General features: G+C 40.2%; 1 protein-coding gene across 4 annotated transcripts in view; it reads right to left on the bottom strand.

The window, feature by feature from the left end:
• The window catches only part of SENP6 (SUMO specific peptidase 6), a 99,702-nt gene extending 93,123 nt beyond the window's left edge, over nt 1-6,579 (bottom strand). For 3 of the 4 annotated variants that reach the window (XM_016207371.2, XM_016207369.2, XM_016207370.2), the window contains exon 1: nt 6,483-6,578. In XM_016207371.2, the coding sequence (XP_016062857.2) occupies nt 6,483-6,534 (52 nt within the window). In that variant the 5' untranslated portion in view covers nt 6,535-6,578. Of the gene's footprint in view, nt 1-6,482 lie in introns of all 4 variants that reach the window. The other variant, XM_016207368.2, reaches the window with a different exon arrangement.
• Nucleotides 6,580-20,403: the final 13,824 nt, after the last annotated feature.

Here is a 20,403-nt window from a genome sequence, read left to right as displayed (position 1 = left end):
TTTAGAGAAATGTCTTGATACAGTGTTGATTTAATATTTACTACTGTAAATAGTGTGACTATGTTTTCTATGAGTTTACGTTATGAAAATGAAAAATATTACAGTAACAACTCCAGCATAATACAGACATCATTAAATGAAATAAAAAAGAAAAAGTTTCTAACATTCTTCCTCTTTTCTTACTTATACTTGCCTCGCTTCAGAAACTCTTGAATCAGTCCTTGATCAAAGGAAAGTAAAAAATAATGACTTTATGTTGTTACTTATACCTTTAAAACAAATTTCAAATTGTGTGGCCTACTTTGTTATTTTTAGCTTCCTCAACTGTCCAAAAATTAGAAACTTTTGAATCTCATAAGAACTGCCATTTTCAAGTTTAAGAAATATTATGACTGTTGAATTAAAAACAAAAAACAAAAACCACATAGGTATGAGAGAGTAAAGATGGCTGTGTAGATTAAAAATAGCTGCGTATTTTTTGTCACTGTTCCCTTTCAATGGTGGGGTCTAATTATCCCCCCCTTGAATCTGGGCTGGCTCTGTGACATTTTGGCCAACAGAATGTGGCAGAAGAAATATTGTGTAACTTCTGGGGTTGGTCCTTAAGAGATCTTTGGCCCAGAGTCGACCTCTGAACCAGGAGGTCTCATCAATTCCCTGTCAGGGCACATGCCCGGGTTTTGGGCTCGATCCCCAGTAGGGGGCATGCAGGAGGCAGCCAATCAATGCCTCTCTCTTATCGCTGATATTTCTCTCCCCTTCCTCTCTCTGAAATCAATAAAAACATTTTTTTTTTAAAGAGAAATCTGTGGCTTCTGCTTTTGCCTTCTTAGAGTTTTGCTTCATCAACAAGTGATAAACCCCCATAAACCCCTATTATTTTGCCTTCTCTTGTCCACCCCTCCTCCCAAAGGTAAAGCAGGTAAGAGGAAGATGTGGAAGCAAAGGGATAAAGACGTGAGGGAGGAAGGACATGCTGACGGAGGCTAAGGCTGTAAGTCAAGTCCCAAGTTCCAATTCTGATTTTCCCACTAACTTGCTATGGGTCCCCTAACAGAAAACTGGCTAATACCTAGAAAAAAGGCAGTAAGTGAAAGAAAAAGAATAAAAGCTAAAATTCAAATTAAAAAAGAGGCAAGATGGAGAAGGAAAGCAAAAAAAAGATGTTCTTTTCTCTACCTGCTAAAAAAATAAATATAACACCAACTAACACATAGTGCTTGGGATTACAGGCCTGGAATTGTTCTAAGAATTTAATATATATTGACACACTTAACCTTCATGGCAACTTTATGAGGGAACTACAATTATTATCCTTGTTTTACACATATGAAAACACAGTTTAAATAATCTACCCAAGATCACACAGCTAGTAAGTAGTAGAGCTGGATGCTGAATTACAGTATCTGTGAAACCAGGAAATACATATACTTATGTAAGGAGTAAATAAGGAGTGGCACCATGATGTAGTTTTTAAAAGTGGTGCCATCAGAAACACTGAAGCACGCAACAGAGTGACGAATTTCAGAGGGAGTGGGGGGTGAGAAGAGGTTAACCAAAGAACTTACATGCATCACCCATGGGCGGGCAGACAGTGTGTTGAAGGCCTGGGGGGTAAGGACGGAGGGGTCAAGGTGGGGAAAAGGGGGTGTCTGTAATACTTTCAACAATAAAGATAAATTTAAAAAAATAATAATAAATAAATAAATAAATAAATAAATGCGGTGCAATGAAAAGAAAACAGAGCAGGGTTATATGGAGAACTTTGTGGTGTGTTCCCCGGAGCAGATGGAAACTAAAGAGTTTGTGCATATTCATGGAATGCCAATCATCTAGGAGAAATTGTGCTTTAATTAAGAGGTACTGTGAAGTATTTACTGTCCCCAGTAAAAGGGACAAACTAACTGGGTTGAACTACATTTATATGCATTTATAACCAAGTAATATGGCTAAATATGGCTCAGGGGAAATGGAAGACACTTCTCACTTGGAGACAAAAGCAATTTTGCTGGTATAGAGGACAACACTGCAGTCTTTTCAGCCTACTGGGCAAAGTCCGCAAAGGGAGATGAGCCCAGAATAAATAGGAAAACAAACAGAGGTGTGTGTGTGTGTATGAAAAGGGAAGGCAGAAGGAAATGGAAAAAAATATTGATTAAGCAATTATCTGGGAGAAGAAAAAAGGCAAAGGGAAAACAAACCAGATATGTGTAAGAGCAGCATGAAAAAGAAGAAACGAACGTGAGAGGAAGTAAACTTGTCAGAGGTTCCAGGGGAGAGAAGGGGCAAGTATCAGGAGGTTTCCACGACTGAGCTGGCTAACATCACCTCTGCCCTGTATGCAATGGTGTCCTAATGCTCTCACTGATAATCTTTTGCTCCCCTCTAAGCTTCGTCTATGTGGCAGCCAGTGGCCTCCTTTAAAACCAATTTGATAACGGTACAGTCCTCCAAGCTTCTCTTGTACTCCTCTCCTTGCCGGCACCACACTGTCCTCCCCTGGGCCCCCTACACATGGCATGCTCCCTCTATTTTATTCCCTCTGACTGCAAAGCGCCATCGCCCCACCTCTTCTTCTCTTATTCACCCGTCAAACTGCCCTGATTAAAGCAAATTCTCATTATTATGAATAATCCCCTTTTGCTGCACTTGATAGTTATAATTTTACATTTACAAGTGTGACTATTTGAGCACTGACTTTTCTCACTGGACCAAAATCTCCATGAAGCAACACTTTCCCCCTCATCACTGTGCCTCTCAGCGTAGCACCTACAACATTACAGTTGCTCCATAAATATCTGTTGAAAGAATGAAGAGAAACCTGCCAAACTACCACAACTGAAAAGGGGGATAAGACAACCTTAGATAAATACAACAGAATGAATCGAGTCAAAGAAGAGAAAGAAAAAAATTCAACACAAGCTGTGATCTAATTAAATTCACAAAATAAAGTACAACAGTTGACAGTAAGCCTCCTTTCCCCTAATGAAGCCAGAAAAGGAAATGGTTGGCAACAGCATTTACTTAATGGGTATAGGAATGTAAAACATAACTTAGAATAAAGGCATCTCAAACTCCACTTGACCAAAGCAGAGCTATAAACTTCCCGTTCCTCTACCAGTCCACTCTACCTCAGTAAATGAAACTACCCACCAACGCCTCAAATAAAAACCTGGGAGTCGTCTTGGATTCCTCCCTTACTCGGACCCTCAGTATATCCATTACAGTCTTGCTAGTTCTGCATCCAAACCTATCTCCAGTCCCCCACTCCTCCTCCCCAGCCTTCACTGCTACTATCCCATACAGAGCTCTATTCTAATTAATATTCTATCTCACGTTCCTGCTTTTACTCCTGCTCTTCTCTAAGTCATTCCACAGTGAGCAGTCAGTGATACTTTTAAAAGACAAACCCTACATCATGACACCCCTTTGCCCCAACTCTTGAATGACTTCTCACTTCTCAAAATGAAAAAAAAATTTATGATCTTATATGATAGATCTGCTTCTTTCATATCACTCTCTCCTTTGCTTGCTACATGTCACCCATGACCTTTTTAACAAATGGGACCATGTATTATCATCTCAGAACCTTTACACACATCATCCTCTCTGAAGTGTCCCATGGGTAAGGTGTTACCTTAACTCAGGTGTCACCGCCTCACAGGAAGGCCTTTCCTGACTTTTTAACACTATGTAAAATGGCTTCCCCATTCTTTCATTGTTCCATAATTATCATTCTTTCATAGCCTTTATCGTATTATCTTGTTTATTTCATTAACAACAAATATGTTCCAGGTGTAAGAAATATGATGGTGAGAAAGCAAAGTCATTGCTTTCATGGAGCTTATTTATATTAGGACTGAAAAACATGTAAACATACATTTATCATGAGATAAGTGCCAATATGAAAATAAAATAGTAAAAGGGAATACCGTGTGTTTGTGTGTGTGTGTGTGTGGCAGTGTGACATTTTAAGTAGGTTGTGAGGTCTGAGCAGACCTGAATAAAATAAAGAAGGGAACTATGTGAAAACCTGGGGTAAGATTGTTCTAAATGGATTAATGTATAGTTATTTATTAAGAGTACCTCCCACTAAAATGTAAGTTCTATGAAGCCAGGGGCCCTATCTTTTTAAAAAGATACATGTTTTTATTGATTTTTATAGAGGAAGGGGAGGGAGAGAGAGGGAAAGAGAGAGGGAGGCGGGAGGGGGGGAGAGAGAGAAACATCAATCAGCTGCCTCCTGCACATCCTCTACTGGGGATCGAGCCAGAAACCTGGCCATGTGCCCTGACTGGGAATCAAACCGGTGACCTCTTGGTGCATGGGGAGCACAACCAACTGAGCCACACCAGGCCTTAACTACCTTATACACTGCTACAGTCACCTTGGTACAGTGTCTAGCACAAAGTAGGCTATAAATACTTCATGAGTGAATGAAAACCTACATCAGTTTTTCAAGAAGCCTACTGGCGAATAAGGAAAGTATACCATGTACGTGTTTAAATATTAAATCTTAAGGGCCTACAAGAAACATTTTGAAAACATGTAAACATGGTAATACGAAATGTATGGCAAGTGTAAAAAAAAAAAAGAATCAGACACAAAAAATACAATTAGTGAATATTATTCTATTTATTTCAAAAAATTCAGTACAATATATGAAAACTCAACAAGAAACTGAAATCCTTGCTTTCCCTTATGTTCACATTCTAAACACATTACCATTTGCTTTCTTTATGAGAATGCTGAAGGAGACATGATGACACTCAAATTTATCACACCTGGACATTCACAGGCCCTTAAGTTAGAATAAACTAAAAGCAATAGTTTGAAATTCACATCTGCCCTGTATCTGTTGCCTTTATTTGTACTCTTTCTATCCCATGTTCATACAGTCAAAACTTAAAACTGAATCAGAAGCATACAGAAGCCCAAAACTTAACGCAGCACAAAACTACAATCATCTGCATACAGAACATAACAAGCATCAGTAAGCTATCTTCTGAGGTTCCAATACCAAGACAAAAAAAATGATGCACACAGCACCACCTGTTAACACAAGCTGCACCACTATCAGGCTCTAATAGCACCTGTTCTGCCCAAACTAGAATAAAAGTAGAATGGATGTAACATTAAATGAACCCAGAAAAACATAAGCTTTCCACATCTTCTTACCAGGAATCTCCTATCAAACTCGCATCACTTTCAGATAAAGCGTAGCTTGCAGAACTAGGTAAGAGTCCTTTTGCTTTGGTATATACTCATGGAAGAATAATTAAGTAAATGAAGGCTTCTTTTCCCACCTACATCTATTAGTGCCCATTCGTTCATTAGACTAATGTTGAGTACCTACTGTGTTGCAGGCCATTAATAAAACCATAAACAAGGCATACCCACCCCTTAACACCCTCTTAAAGAACCTGTTACTACAGTTAAGTGGTACTTTAATTTAGAAATGTTTCTAATTATTTTTTAAAAAGTATCACTTACACTGTATATGAAAATCATCTTATGAATTACCAGACTTTGTAACAATCCCTGCACCAGCAGATACATTCATCTTCCTAAACGCTGTGTGTGTGCTCAATTACCAGTGTAAACAATGAACCCATAACCAAACTAAGCAAAGTGCACATTAACGTTCTTGGTCCACAACTACAATGAATTTAGCTGTATTTTGGCAGTCCTTGTGTACTATATGGGCAAAGAGCCAATACTGTTACCCATAACCACCATTTCCAACAATAACTAACATACAGTTTTTCTTAGGACTAGCTTTAGTCCACCTACAGCAAATGTTTAACTTTCCCTCACAAGCGACCACAAATGGAGCCATCCAAACTTTGTCTATTAGCTTTGGTGAATGTCCCCAAATTGAAGTTGTGACCCTCATTCTCTTTTTTCAGGTAAATTATGAAATATTTTTAGCAGAACACATTCCGTAAGAGTATCCGAGAAGGCCAGGCCTCATCTGAATGCTGGCTGCAAAGGGAAGCCTGAAGCTTCGCGAAAAAGAAAGACCGGGGGTTATAAAACATACTCAAACTACCTCCCCCCTCCCTACTGAGGTTGGACCCCAATCTCACCCAAACGTAGCATTTTGAAACTTTCCGTGGACACAAGACCTGAATGCAATCTCCTCTCATCCTTCAGGCCACCACCAAAAAGAATCCAAAAATGTCAGGTTTGCGCGTGCACTGCCGAAGGGCGCCCGCCAGGCCCGCCTCGCAGCCCGCTCCACCCGCGCCCTCTCGCGCGCCCGGGTCCAGACCGAGACCCTCGCACCGACCGACGGGAACCCAGCGCTCTCGCCGCACATTCCCTCCCCGCCATCACCACGGCCACCCCCACCCCCGGTGCCTCCACCGCCACCCCCCCAAACTACCCAGCGCGAATAACCGAACACCCGGGATCCGGGGCCACATTTCCCCGTATTTCCCTTCCCTGCCCCACCCCCGCAAGGGCAGACATAGATGTACCTTCCAGAAAATTAATCTCCCCGGTGCTGCCGCCGCTCTTGCCAGCCGCCATCTTCCTTCTCCCACGCCGCCGCCTCCTTAATCCATGGCCCGCACCGCCGCCGCGCTCGTCGGGATGAGGGGCCGCGCCGCTGGAGGATAACCGCCTCAGGGTTGCGGGCCTAGGGCTGCGCCGCCAGGCGGGGGGCGCTCCCGCGCCCAGACGGGCCTACACAAAGAAGGCCGGGCGCTCCGGGCCTATCCGCTCCGGGCTTCTCCTCAGGCGCCGCCGGAGCAGTGAGAGCGGCGACGACGACGGCGGCGCTTCCCAGGCCCGGTTCCTCTCGGCCCACGACTCCCCATCCACCGCCCACCCAAGCCTCCTGAGAAGCTTCCCCGAGTCGCGCGCCCCCAGGAAGAGAGGTGGAAGGCGGGCACACACACACGCCTCCCCTCGTCCCGGGCCGTAAAAATGGCCGCACCCGCCGGCTGGGGCGGCGAGGTCTCCGCTACCGTCAGGCTCCCCCGGGCGCCTCGCTCCTTCTGCAGCCGCCGCCGCCGCCGCCGCCGCTACGGCCGTCCGCCCACCCCGCCCAGGCGCGAATGCATCAGCGGAGGCCTCTGCGACTGTCCATGTGGACAGGGGTGGGTCTCAGCCCCCGCCTCGCGTCCGTCGCCACAGCAGCTCGAGCCGCCGCCGCCGCCGCGCTCCTCCCCCACGGGCGCCGGAGCTGCCGCCCGGCTCCCGCCCCCGCCGCAGCCCCCCGCGCCGCTCCCCTCCGGAGCCCCGGCCCCTCTCCCACGCGAAGCGGGCGCGGCGCCCGGAACGCCGACTCGGGGAGCCCCGCACCCCGGTTCTCGGCGGGGCTGGCCCTGCGCGGCGCCAGCTCGGCCTAGACGGGATTAGTCCAGCCCCCGCCGCGGCCGGGCAGACCCGGGGCGCTGCCCTCCCGCCCCGCGCCCGCCGTGGGCTCTGTGGCAGCGCGACTGCCCGTGAGGTGTTGAAAGTTCACTCCTCTGCGGAGGCCTTGGGATTTAAACCGTGACCAGCGACGCAGGAGAGGTAGCGTGAGGCAGTGCGAGCAGAAGTTTAGAAAGTGACTTGTGGTCTTCATTCATTTTTAAAGAAGTTTTCAAAATAATTTATCTGGGAAGACTCTACAGTACGCTTCGAGTGATTTTTGTTTTGTTGTTGTTTTTTTAAAAAAAAGCCTGTCATTTATATCCCAGAGACTTCAAAAACCTACCTTACAAGTCAGGCCTGTAATTAATTGCAGGTGGCTACATCGTGTTGTTGTTTTTTTCTTCTTTTCCTTTCTTTTTTCACGTTATAAAAATAAGACCTGGTCAATAACGAAAATTGAGAAACTACAGAAAAGCTGAAAGAAGTAATGCCTAAAGCAAGGAAACGGATTCCCTCCTAGAGCTTTCAGAAAGCAGATGCCTTGATTTAGCCCAGCGAGACAGATGCTGTACTTCTGACCTTTCAGAACTGTAACATAATAATTTTTGTTAAGTTGCTAAATTACTATTTGTTACAGCAGCCGTAGAAAACTAATACACATGGACTGGGAAACAAGGTGGAGTGATGTAAAAGACGTATTTTAAGCAATATAAATTAGTATCTTTCAGGCCAAGTCATTGTTTTGCTTTCCTTATTGATTTCACCTAATCTCTATGGAACTCCGTAATTCCACTTTTTAAAGGGAAGTACGGATTAAGCCAATGGTTCGCCAGCTTTAGCCTGCATCAGAATCAACTGGAAAGGCTTGTTCAAACACATTGCTCTCTCCCACTCCTAGAGTTTCAGTGGGTCTGGAGTAGGCCTGAGAATTTGCATTTAAAAAAGTTCCCATGTGATCCAAATGCTACTTGCTGATCAGGGGACCCACACTATGAAAACCACTAGATTAAACAATCTATGAATTCCTTTCTAGTTCAATTATTAGTCTATAAATTTGCACTTACAAGTGAAATTAGCATTTTTCATATTCGAGTATAAGATTAAAGATATTTTCATCTAGTAAAGGAATGCTTTTTCTCTTAAAAAAAAAAAAAGCGCTTGCTGAAACCACTGTACTTTCACATGAATATGATCAACTAAGACTTGATAGTATCATATATTCGGGGCCCAGAAAACTTGGAATTTAGGACATGTCCCTGAAACTTAGATGTACTTAATATATATACAAATAAAGGGTGTCCACAAAATGTATACACACTTTGAATAATTATTAATTCCAGTGGGTTAAATCTGAAAGGAAAGAAACATCAATTGAGCTATTAGCTGTTAAGTGTGTATACATTTGGGGGTCACACTATATATACTTAGTATATTTACAAATATTCAGTAGCCCTCCTTTATACATACATTGTTGAAGCTCAAAGATGTTACTGAAAATGTCCCTGAATTTTAGAAATATGACTAACTACAAAACCAGTTCTCTGAGTTATATGTTTAATTTTTATCAAAAGTCTAGCATGTCTTTATTGTTTAAACTTAGCAAATTCCAGTCAGGTATCAGCTAACCTTTAGCTGTCATATTAAACACAATTTAATTCTGGCATGAAAAATAAATATAATAGAGAAAAGTTAATTAGATTCGAATGGAAGGGTAATTAATTACAGTGGATAGAATAAGCTACTTTTTGTTTTCTAATTATATTAAAATTTGGATGCCCTAGCTAGTTTGCTCAGTGGTTAGAGCATCAGCCTACGGACTTAAGGGTCCCCAGTTCAATTCCGGCCAAGGGTCCATACCTCGGTTGCATGCTCAGTCCCTGACCCTGGTCCGAGTGGGTGTGGGAGACAACCAGCCAATGTTTTTGTGAAAAAAGCAATGGAAAAAATATACTCAAGTGAGGATAAATAAATAAATAAATAAATAAATAAATAAATAAATAAATAAATAAATAAATAAATATGCATATCAGATCAAAGCACTTGTTTAAAACCATTCAGATTTCCCTGGCTCTTAGGGAAAAAAATCCTAAATCTTAATTGATCTACTAGCTACCCTCACCACCGCCACCGCCACACCTACTTCCCTAGCCTCATCTTGCAGCATTTTCACCTTAATTAATCCCCAACCACTTTGTATTTCTTTCAGTTCCTCAAATACTTCATCTTTTTTTTTTTTTTTTACTTCAGAGGCTTTGAATGCATTTCCCTCTTCATCTTCAATGCACTTTTTGTCTAGAGCCTTGCACCAGTAGGTTAATGTTTACCTGCTGAATGAATAAACAAACGAATACAACATATTTAAAATAACCTTTCGCAAGGAAAATTCAGAATCAAAGAATTCTAGAGCCCAGACTTCTTAGAGATCATCTAATACAGTCTTCTGAGAGGTCCAGAAAATGTCTTTGCCCCAAGTAACACTGTAATAGAAATCTAGGAAAGATACCCTAAAAAGGATCAGCAATCCAGGGGGCAACCTGGGACTTGATTTTGAAGATTCCAATGCTGAAACAACTTGAGCTGTTTTGAGGAGGCCAGGAGGAAGACTTGAGTTGGTAACAGATACATAGTAGCAAAGCTTCCTCTCTGTTTACTGCTACAAATTTTTCCTTTTTATCATAGCTGTTGTTTCCTCTATTTTAGCCAGATTTAAAATATTCTATATAAAACTGCTTATATAAACAATTTTAGTACATTTCTTTGAAACTGCAATTATCAATCATGTTCTTTTAAACACTACACTTAGAAGCATATAGCTAGGCCATGACTAAATACAAATTTCAGAAGACAACAGCAGGTTCTGCAAGTTATGTCTGGTTGATAGTTTTTTGAAGAGCTAAGTACACTTGTGTAAGGTGAAATGAACAATATGTTAAAAAGAAACAATAGACCTGAAATGGAGTCACTTATGGTAAGCCTAACCAAAACTTAATACCTAACCTGATTTCAATTTCAGCCTCTCCTTTCAGTTCTTTTAGTCAATGCTTTCTGTCCCTCTTTCACATCACAGTTTTTGTTGGTTCATTCATTTATTTTTAATCTTCACCCAAGGATATGTTTTTGTTGAATTGAGAGAAAGAGGAAGTGGGGGGGGGGAGAAGAGAGAGAGAAGGAGAGAGAAAGAGAAATATCCCCCATCCCTGTACACTCCTTGACAAGATAGAATCTGAAACCTTCCTGTGTGCAGGACAGCACTCCAACCAGCTGAGCCACCAGGCCAGGGCCAGGATTATTATTTTAAACCAATCAATCTGGAATTTCCTGGTCAGCATTTGTGGATTATCTGCCTGATAAACTCACTGCTTTCCATGAAAGAAGGTAACCTTGCCTGAAATAACCCACTTTTTAACTTTCTGCCCTATTTTTACCTATGAAAGCCTTCTGTTTTGTACAGCTTCTCAGAGAACCTTTTTATTTATTAGATCTGAAATTTACTAGGTTGAATTTTTGTTTTTTAACAAGTGTTATATGAGAATAATATATATGTTTCTATTATAAGTAGTCTATGTGTTTCTGTTTTAACGTAATTTATACATTATAATATTGCAGTTAACTTTCAACTTCTTCTTTTTTTAATCCTCAGTCGAGGATCTTTTTTCCATTGCTTTTCAGAGAGAGTGAAGGGAGAGAGAAAGAGAGAGAGAGAAAGACTGATCATCGATGTGAGAGAAACATATCGATTGGTTGCCTCCCACAGGAGTCCCAACTGGGCTAGGGATGGAGCCTGCAACTGAGGCACCGGGCTAACGATGGAGCCTGCAACTGAGGCACATGCCCTTGACTGGAATCGAACCAGAGACCCTTCAGTCCGAGGGCCGACCCTCTGACCACGGATCCAGATCAGCCAGGGCAACTTCTGACTTCTTGATGAACTTGTTTTTGTTCATGTTTAATACTATCATGCTTTATGCTCTTTTTAAATTTTTCAGTTCTTTTAGTCAATGCTTTCTGTCCCTCTTTCACATCACAGTTTTTCCCCTGATATTTTTAGTGGGCAGTTTAGTAACTAAAATTCTAATGTTGAACATTTAAAACTTTTAAGTGCAACTCAAGCTAATATTTTTTAAATTGTAAATGAACATGTCCTCAAAATAACCCACATTTCTTATAATAGTTCTTACCAGACACCGCCGGTGCCAACGTTTATTAATTTACAGTCAAATTTTCAGGTATTGAGGGCTCAATTAGGACTTTCTTTGCCATCATGGTGTCCTTCCTCCACAAGAAATATATTAAACAATTTTTTAGCCAAAGTTAGAGTGCTATATACAAAACTATATTTTAAAATTTTTACATTAGTTAATTTTAAAGCTGCTTTAGAATAAAGATACAATATAGGCTGGATTCATTATTATATATTTATTATTATCATCATGTTAATTTTTCTTCTGATTTTAAAAGAAGCAACATTAAGACTTTTTTTTATAAGACTTTAAAAGTATCATGGGTCCCAGGCACTGTGCCTCCTCTGCCTAATGGTTGTGTTAACCCTGTAGATGGCCTCTGGATCCTTTCATGTTCATTAATGGAAATGCTCATATGAAAACCATGTCTAGCTGAACTCTGAGGCAGTGGTTCTCAAACTTTAACAAGCATAAGAATCAAGTGGAGTGCTTGTGAAACAGATTCCTGGGCTCCCTCTCATACCATCTAATTCAGTACGTCAAGGTAATTTGAATTTCTAAACTCAAAAGCAATGCCAATGCTACTGTTAACACAAAAATGTCCAGATTTATGAAGGATTTTTGTAAGAGTTTATTTGAGCCAAACTGCCAATTGCCAGGAAGCAAGATCTCAAATTCTCTGGAGAATGACAGTTTTGCAGTTTCTTTTATGCATTTGAAATGAAGAAGGGAATGGTAAGGAAGATTACGTGAAAGTTGGAGAGAGCAAGGTGGGGATTAGATTACAGGATAGTTAACAAGATTATGTGCTCTATTGAGAGTGGTTATTTCAAAGGTATATTAACCTATTTGGAGGTTCTGAGCTAGTCACCTCAAGATGTGCTGCTGCGGTTTGTGGATTGTTTTGAGCTAAGGGCAACTTTATCTGTGGGCTCAGGAGAAACTTCTGCCCCTCCACTACCTAGAACAATCTGAATTAGGGGCCTTGCTCATACAGGAGATTATTAGAGATAACCTTTCTATTTACAAAACATCTGCTCTTATTTTGCAATAACCCCTGACCCTTTAAAGCTACCAAGGTATTTTACCTCATCTGTAGCTCAGAATGTCTTAAATCCTCAAAGCACAAAAAATACTTGGGTAACTTGCTCTCAGAGTTTTGGACTTTATTTTTTTATATATATTTCTTTATTGATTTTAGAGAGAGAGGAAGGGAGAGGGAGAGAAAGAGAGAGACAAAGAAATATTGATGTGAGAGAGAAACATCGATTAATTGCCTCCCTCATGCACCCCGACCAGGAATCGAACCTGAACCCTGACTGGGAACTGAATTGGCAGCCTTTTAGTGCATAGGACAGCTCTCAACCAACTGAGCCACACTGGCCAGGGCCAGAGTTTTGGACTTTAAACACTTTCACCTTATTAGGTTAAAAGTCTCATTGGATAACTAGTTTCCTTACACATTCTTCTTACTATTGTGCCATTATAAATATTATGGATGGAAAAGCGGCCGCATACTAAGCCAGACAAGCTCAGGGGAGGCCGGCGGCCTTACAAACTAAGAGACCTAAAATAACCACATAAGACAGTCTGAAATGAAAAATTCTTAACTAAAAGCGAGTCGTGGTGCCCAGCTGGGCGTGGCGCAGCGGTTGAGCATCAACCTAGGATCCAGGAGATCGCGGTCAGTTCTGGGGTGTGCTGGAGGCAGCAGATCAACGACGCTCATCACTGATGTTTCAACTCTCTCTCTCTCCCTTCCTTTCTCTGAAGTCAATAAAGACATATTTTTAAAAAAACAAAATAAAAATAAAGGCGGGTTATGGTGAGTAGTCATGTCCTAGGATGATATATTTCTTGACAAAGATCAATCTTTGCCTTAACTGGGCCTGTCTGTTGTCTTTTTGCATACCTTTGGAATGTCAGAGTAACCCCCTTTTCTACAAACCCTTCAGGACACAGTGTCCCTCCAAAGCAGGGACCACAACCCCCCTCATTGTTACCCTGTTGCCCAAATACCATCTCCATGCACTGTAAATGTTAATTAGCTATCCTATACCTCACCAGTACAAAAGAAGTATTTGTCTTCATTTTACTTTCATTCAGTCTCAGATATTTCCCCCCTTTGCTTTCTCCTGCCTCCGTAATCTACCATCAGTGAATTTCATGTAACCTTCCTTATGCCTTCTCCTTTGATTTTAATGTATAAAATAAACTGCAAAACTGCCATTCTCTGGAGCATTTTCTCAATCCATTGACGCTTTGCTCCCGGGCAATTGTCAGTTTGGGCTCAAATAAACTTATAAAAATTCTCTACAGGTTTGGAGGTTTCTTAAGTCAACAATATAAACACATGAGATAATCACCTCTTTCTCCTTCTATGTGTGTGAATATATGTTACCATTGTTAATTAGCCAGCTATTAATAATAGCAAAGAATCAAAGGGCCGGTCAGGTGTTATAGGCATGCCATTTGTGCAGCTTCACCAGGAAGCTGCAATTCTACACTCCCCAGGGAACACCAGCTTGTTCCCCAAATTAGGGGGAGGGGGTCCAACAAAGAGAACATAGATGCATGCCCAGTAAAGTTGGGGTAACCAGGGAAGGTACCTGCCTGTCAGTCACACCTGGGGACAGAGATGGTTGGCCAGAATGGGCATGGCCACTGCAAGCTCGAAGGCCTTCAGGAATACATAATCCCCTAACAAAGGATTTTGCGCTCTTTTTTGTTGTTATTGTTAATCCTCACTGGAAGATATTTTTTCCTTGATTTTTAGAGAGAGTGGAAGGGAGGGAGGGTGAGAGAGAGAGAAACATCAATCCACATTGATCGGTTGCCTCCCCCACAGGCCCCAGTTGGGGCCTGGGATCAACCTGCAACCCAAGGATGTGCTCTTGGTGGGGAATCAAACCAACCATCCCTCAGTGCTGGGGCTGAGGCTCTACCACTGAGCCACACCAGCCAGGGCACGTTTATGTTCTGTTTGTTCCTCTCTCGGGCTCTTGGTGCGCATGTGGCACTTAGCGCTTGGCTCTCTTGCATTCACCCGTGTGGCCCGTGGCCATGCAGACCCCACACGCAATGGACTAATGCGCTGCAGCAGGAAAACACGGGCTAAGCTGGCCTGATGATGGACTGGACCCCGCTCCAACATGGAAAGGAAACTCTGGACACTTGCTCTGATTTTAGCTCTACTGACGCCCCACCTATACTTCTTCGGTGACTAGACTAAAGGAAATGGGACTTTGGAAACCCAGGGGTGTTATTCCACAGAAATAAAACTTTCTACTATACCACATCCTCCTGTGGGGCCTCCAGAAATGCTTCTTCCGGTGGTGTCCCAAGAACCCCACTTTCACAAACAACCATATCCTGTAATATGTGTGTGTGTGTGTGTGTGTGTGTGTGTTTCTTCTGGCTTTTCTTTCCGTGATTCTTTTATTATTCAAGAACATGGTCTAATACAAACGCAGGCTATTTTCTAAGTTGTGTTTTTCAAGAAAATGCTTTGATGACCTCAAAGTTTACCAAACCTTAGCCCACAATCCAGTGTAAAGGGGCCACAGTGTTTTCACCAATTATACATTATGAAATACATAACAAAAAGAAATATTACGGGGGCAGGTATATGATCAAATACATTATGGAGCTCCCATTTAATAATATGGTTTGCAGCTATTTAAAGCAGTGAAGTAGATCTATGTACTGATCAGGAAAGTATCCACGATTAATTAAAAAGAAAAAGCAAGTTACAAACCAGTTTGATTTTATTTTTATAAAAATTAATTTATAAATATATATAGCTAATCTGTTTAGTATATGCTATTTCAGAGGAAAGGGATTTGAGGTTCTTTCCCTTTTTAGGGAATTTTAAGTAGTTTTGGATTATAGGTAAGCTGCTTTTTTCCTAGAATTTTTCAGTATTTTTAAATAATTTAAAGCTAACAAATAAATGAATCCTTTTTTAATACATTTTCCTTAAAATTCCAAAGTTTAACAGTATAATCTTACTATTTTCTATTTTAAAAATACATTTTTTTCCTTGAAACAAAAATATGGTCATTGTGGACTCTCCCAGTTTGTATATTTTTTTCTCACTTGTCAGGCCCTATCTATCCTTAAGGGTTTAAAATTTTAGCTATGAAAATCATGTAAGTTTATAATCTTTGATATGTGGAAACAAGTTTATATATTGGTCAGAACTGAATTCTAGATTATTGCAGTTGATTCCTCTATTTTTCTATTTATTACTATGATATTTATTAAGTTTATATACATTATCCTTGAAACCACCATGAAATTAGGTGGAATCAAATTAAATTGCTGTTTTTGTAGGTAAAAAACAACATCAGCCAGATGTTGGTATTTCATATACCTCTACTTAACTGTCAATAGTTATCTTGGATTAAGTCATGTGATATCTTTATCTAGAAAATAATTGTGGAAAAATTAGATTTACCTTAACATTGTATTACATGTACATGAAAAGATAACACTGGAAACTTGGTTTATTAAAGGTGTAAAACTTACTTGGTCACTATTAAACCTATAACACTAGCATGTACTACAGCCTTGGTTTCATTGTATTATAAAAGCAAACAGTATTATGTTAAGAATACCAGAATTAGCCATAAAGTGGTAAATTGGAGACTTAGGTTCTTGTGAAATTGTCTCATTTGGGTAGATAAAAAGGGAGATGTGTCAGGCCTTTAATGAGAAATTACTTTAAAAATGTTTATGATTATCTCCTCTTGAGAAAAAGTCATAATTTGGTTTGAAATGCTTTGGGTTGGCATGCATTACATAGTGAGTTAGAGAACATTTGTATTGGTCAAGCACCTCATGCCCATGAAAGTATTTTATTTTCTACATGTTACTGAACTTTGTCATCCTAAGTAAGATAAAGTGTTTAGGTATTTGGTTTTGAATGTGTCTTCACTTGGCAAAGGCCTGCCTGTTATATAACCGTCTTGGTAGAGCAGAGCAAGCGCTGCTTCTGATAGCCCAAGCCAGGGAGCTTTACGTAAAATCTGAACTATAGCTACAAACACTGGCGCCAAGACACTACCTTGCCTCTTTAGCCTCTTTCTTCAGAGAGGACTATGTGGATGACTCCTGGAGGAGCCATTAAAACCATGTCAGTCGCCAGTCATATACCCTGAAAAGGAAACTGGATTGGGAGAGTAGTCTATCTTGAGGCCAGGCATGAAAACATAGGAGAACAGCATGTGGGTGCTATTTTCCTTCTTCCTTCCTGTTATCATGACATCAGCCTAATTGGAAAAAGTTTTAACTACCGACCTATTTCTTTTAAATCATGTGCATAGGTTAGGCTGCCTTTGGTGTCTTTAATAAGATTTAGAAGCTATCTAGAATATGTGGGTTTATAAATGAACTAGTAATATTCCTAAGAATGTTGTGTGGGTTTTTTTTTTGTTTGTTCGTTTTTTAAATCACTGGCCAGGTACCTCAGTTGATTAGAGCATCATCCCAATATGCCAAGATTGTAGGTTCAATCCCAGGTCAGGGCACATACAAGAATCAACCAATGAATGCATAAATAAGTAGAACAACAAATTGATGTTTCTCTTTCTCTCCCTTCCTCTCTCTGTCTCAAATCAATCAAGAAATAAAAATTTATAGAAGACTTTAAAAAATCACTGTAATAATGTAAAACCTCCTGCAATAATTCCATATTGGGAGAAAATGTTTCCTGGCTCACAGTTGAATGTGCTGTTTAGGAAAACAAGTTCTCTAGTATTATTGAGATAGTTGATCCATTTAAATAAAACATCATAGGAACCTCTACCTTCCCTCAAAATGGGTATATATATTTCTGACAGAGAAATAAAATCAAATGTAAAAGTAGATAGATTATTTTCCAATGTCTGGCATGATGTTGAATGTTTAGTAGGTATTCAATAAATATTTGCGAAATTATCTTGTAATTTAAGTACTTTCTTTTTTGGAGTCTGGACATATTATAGATTTGGTGGGCTGTAGCCAACCTTACTGAACTCAAATTTCAGTAAGGGCCAATGGTGCATTGTAATGTAAAAAAATTTTCTCATGTGGTAATAGGATCAGCCCTTGATCATGGACTTGGGCTTCTAACTTCAGTGGCAGTACTCAGGATGTAACTCTGTGGCTGAACCCCTTTCACTAATTGGTACCATTATACCTTGTTTAATCTTTTGCATTTCTTTTTGATGGTTTAATAATCATATAAAATTAAATCAACCTTAGTCAAGTCCAAATCATGAGTCCGAGCAGTCTTCCAAGCTAAGTGGCTTTGTGGTAATATACTAAAACTAGTATTCTTCTGAAAACTTATTTCTTTTTTCTTTTAATCAACCTGGTCTATTTTTAAAAAATATATCTTTATTGATTTCTGAGAGAGGAAGGGAGAGGGGGAGAGAGAATAGAAATAGCAATGATGACAGAGTAGTCATTGATCGGCTGCCTCCTGCACACCTCTTACTGGGGGTGGAGCCCGCAACCCAGGCATTTGCCCTGACTGGGAATTGAACCGCGATCTCTTGGATCATAGGTCAATGCTCAACCGCTGAGCTATGCCCGGCCGGGCTGAAAACTTATTTCTTTAAGAGATTTCTCTATCTTAATAATAAATTTTAAAACACTAGATTGTAATATAGAATAATTTTATATCCACTAAGTACTTTTTTATTAAGTCCACAGAACTTTGCCTAATCCTATATAGATACATGTACCTTATCCTCACAGTCTTAGGCAGGTCATATATTTTGTTTTGGTTTTCTAAGTTAAGAATCAAGTAAGCTGTGTCTTCTTCAAATTTGTGCCAATGTCAAATATAGATTTAGGTCCCCTAGACCCTGAGGGTGACTCAACAAGGTCCATTTTCACTTTGTCCCAATATTTAGCCACCATGGCTTGGGGCTGACCTTAGTTCCAAGGTGTGCTTGATTTGTAAAACTCAATTGGGTTAATCCCACTCACCCTAGTATAGTGATTGTAAAACAGTCTAGTCCGAAAATACACCTTGATAAGAGTGAGACGTTTTCTTTCATATTGAAAAATGTATCCAAAGACCATTAACATCATCTTGACAAATTGGCTAATTTTAGCAGTTTTGTATTTGTGCTAACAAGAAATAGGTTTAGGCTGTAATAAAGAATAAAAAGCAATTATTTGCCTGGCTGGTGTGGCTCAAGGGTTGAGTGTCAACCCATGAACCGAGAGGTTCAATTCTCAGTCAGGGCACATGCCCTGGTTTCGGGGTAGATCCCCAGTAGGGAGCCTGCAGGAGGCAGCAGATTGATGATGTTTCTGTCTCTCTAGCCCTCTCCCTTCCTCTCTCTTTCTAAACACACACACACACACACACACACACACACACTAAAACCATATATATATTTTAAAAAGAAAAAAAGAAAAAAAAAGAAAGCGATTACTTTAGCAAAGGAGGGACTGCAATCCAGGACACAGGTTCAGGTTGCAAACTAACTGTGCCTCGAAGGAAAGAAAGAAAGGCAAGGTTTATAAAGGTCAAAATGTAGAGCTGTTCTCGTTAAGCTCCCTCATATAAATGAAGTGTGTTGTTTAGGTCAGTTGGGATTGGTTAGGCCCATTATATAAGTAGAGGATGCTGGTTGTCAAAATGGATTGGTTCTTTTCAAGGTCAAGAATGCAAATAGTCTTGTCACCATGATGACGAGTGTGTAAAGTTTATTTATGTCCATGTAGCAATCTTTGATCCAGGATGTTTGTTGTTTAGCCATGAGCTGAGCTTAGCAACAGGTCAGCAACTTAATAACAGTTCCAAGAAATAAGACATGAAATGGGCATTGGCCCCACTTTCTTGATGGCCTCCTGACTCCATTTTAAGTGATTCTCTTAGCAATGTTTATTCCATTTTATTTTCTCCATTATCAGTTATATTAGCCTCTGGAGCATGAACTTTATGGCATGCTCCTCTTTATGACTACCTATAGAATAAGTTTGTGGATTGAAGTCCGAGGCAACAGAAATGAAAGTGCAGAAAGATGAAAAAATTTTGGAGAAGAAAAGTCATATAAAAAGAGATTGTTTTAGCTGTGAGAAACTGGTAGCAGTCCTGCTGAGTGGGGAGTTAAGGTGGGAGATTTATTTGGGAATGTGTAACCTTTTATACTTTTGATTTTTGTATCTTGCATATACATGTTATCTAATAAAAAGTAACTTTGATTGATGGTGTTATGATCATCTGAAAAGTTCTCTGGGCATTTCTGTAGTTCTTACTCCCTTCTAAATTGATGTACTGCATACGTGACAATAATGTCACTGAGCCATTGCCCCTAGGTGTTTACTTATTTCAGTTGTCAGTCTAAAGTAATAGATTTGTAATGATGCATGCACATTGGGTTTTCTGCTTGTGACTAACAATAAGCAAAACCATCATTAATTCTCACATTCAAGTTATAGTTGTGCCTCTAATTTTTAAAAACATATCTCAATTCTACTATATTTAGAGTACACTCTCCAAAAATACTCCCTTTTAACATTTTTTGACCAAAACACAGTTGATGCTAAAATAATATTACATTTTATTTTTAAAATCCAGCTTTTATTCTGAAAGGATAATAAAAATGAAGATATGATCAACTGACATCAAAAAGGTACAATTTGAAATAAGCTAAATTGCAAGTTCTTCAAGGACAGAAATTATTTTTAAAGATTTCTCTGTCTTCCACAGTACAGTATCTTTTTTTCTTAATCTTTAAAAAAATATTTATCTCTTGTTGAAAGTATTACAGATATCCCCTTGTCCCCCCCCAATGATCCCCTCTACCCCACATCCCCCCCCCCCAGGACCCCACCACACTATTGTCTGTGTCCA

Source organism: Miniopterus natalensis, chromosome 5 (genome assembly GCF_054644295.1).
Source record: "Miniopterus natalensis isolate mMinNat1 chromosome 5, mMinNat1.hap1, whole genome shotgun sequence".
In the NCBI taxonomy this organism is placed as follows: Eukaryota; Metazoa; Chordata; class Mammalia; order Chiroptera; family Miniopteridae; genus Miniopterus; species Miniopterus natalensis.
The sequence above is the reverse complement of the archived record's forward strand: the minus strand, read 5'-3'. Positions and strand labels throughout refer to the sequence as shown.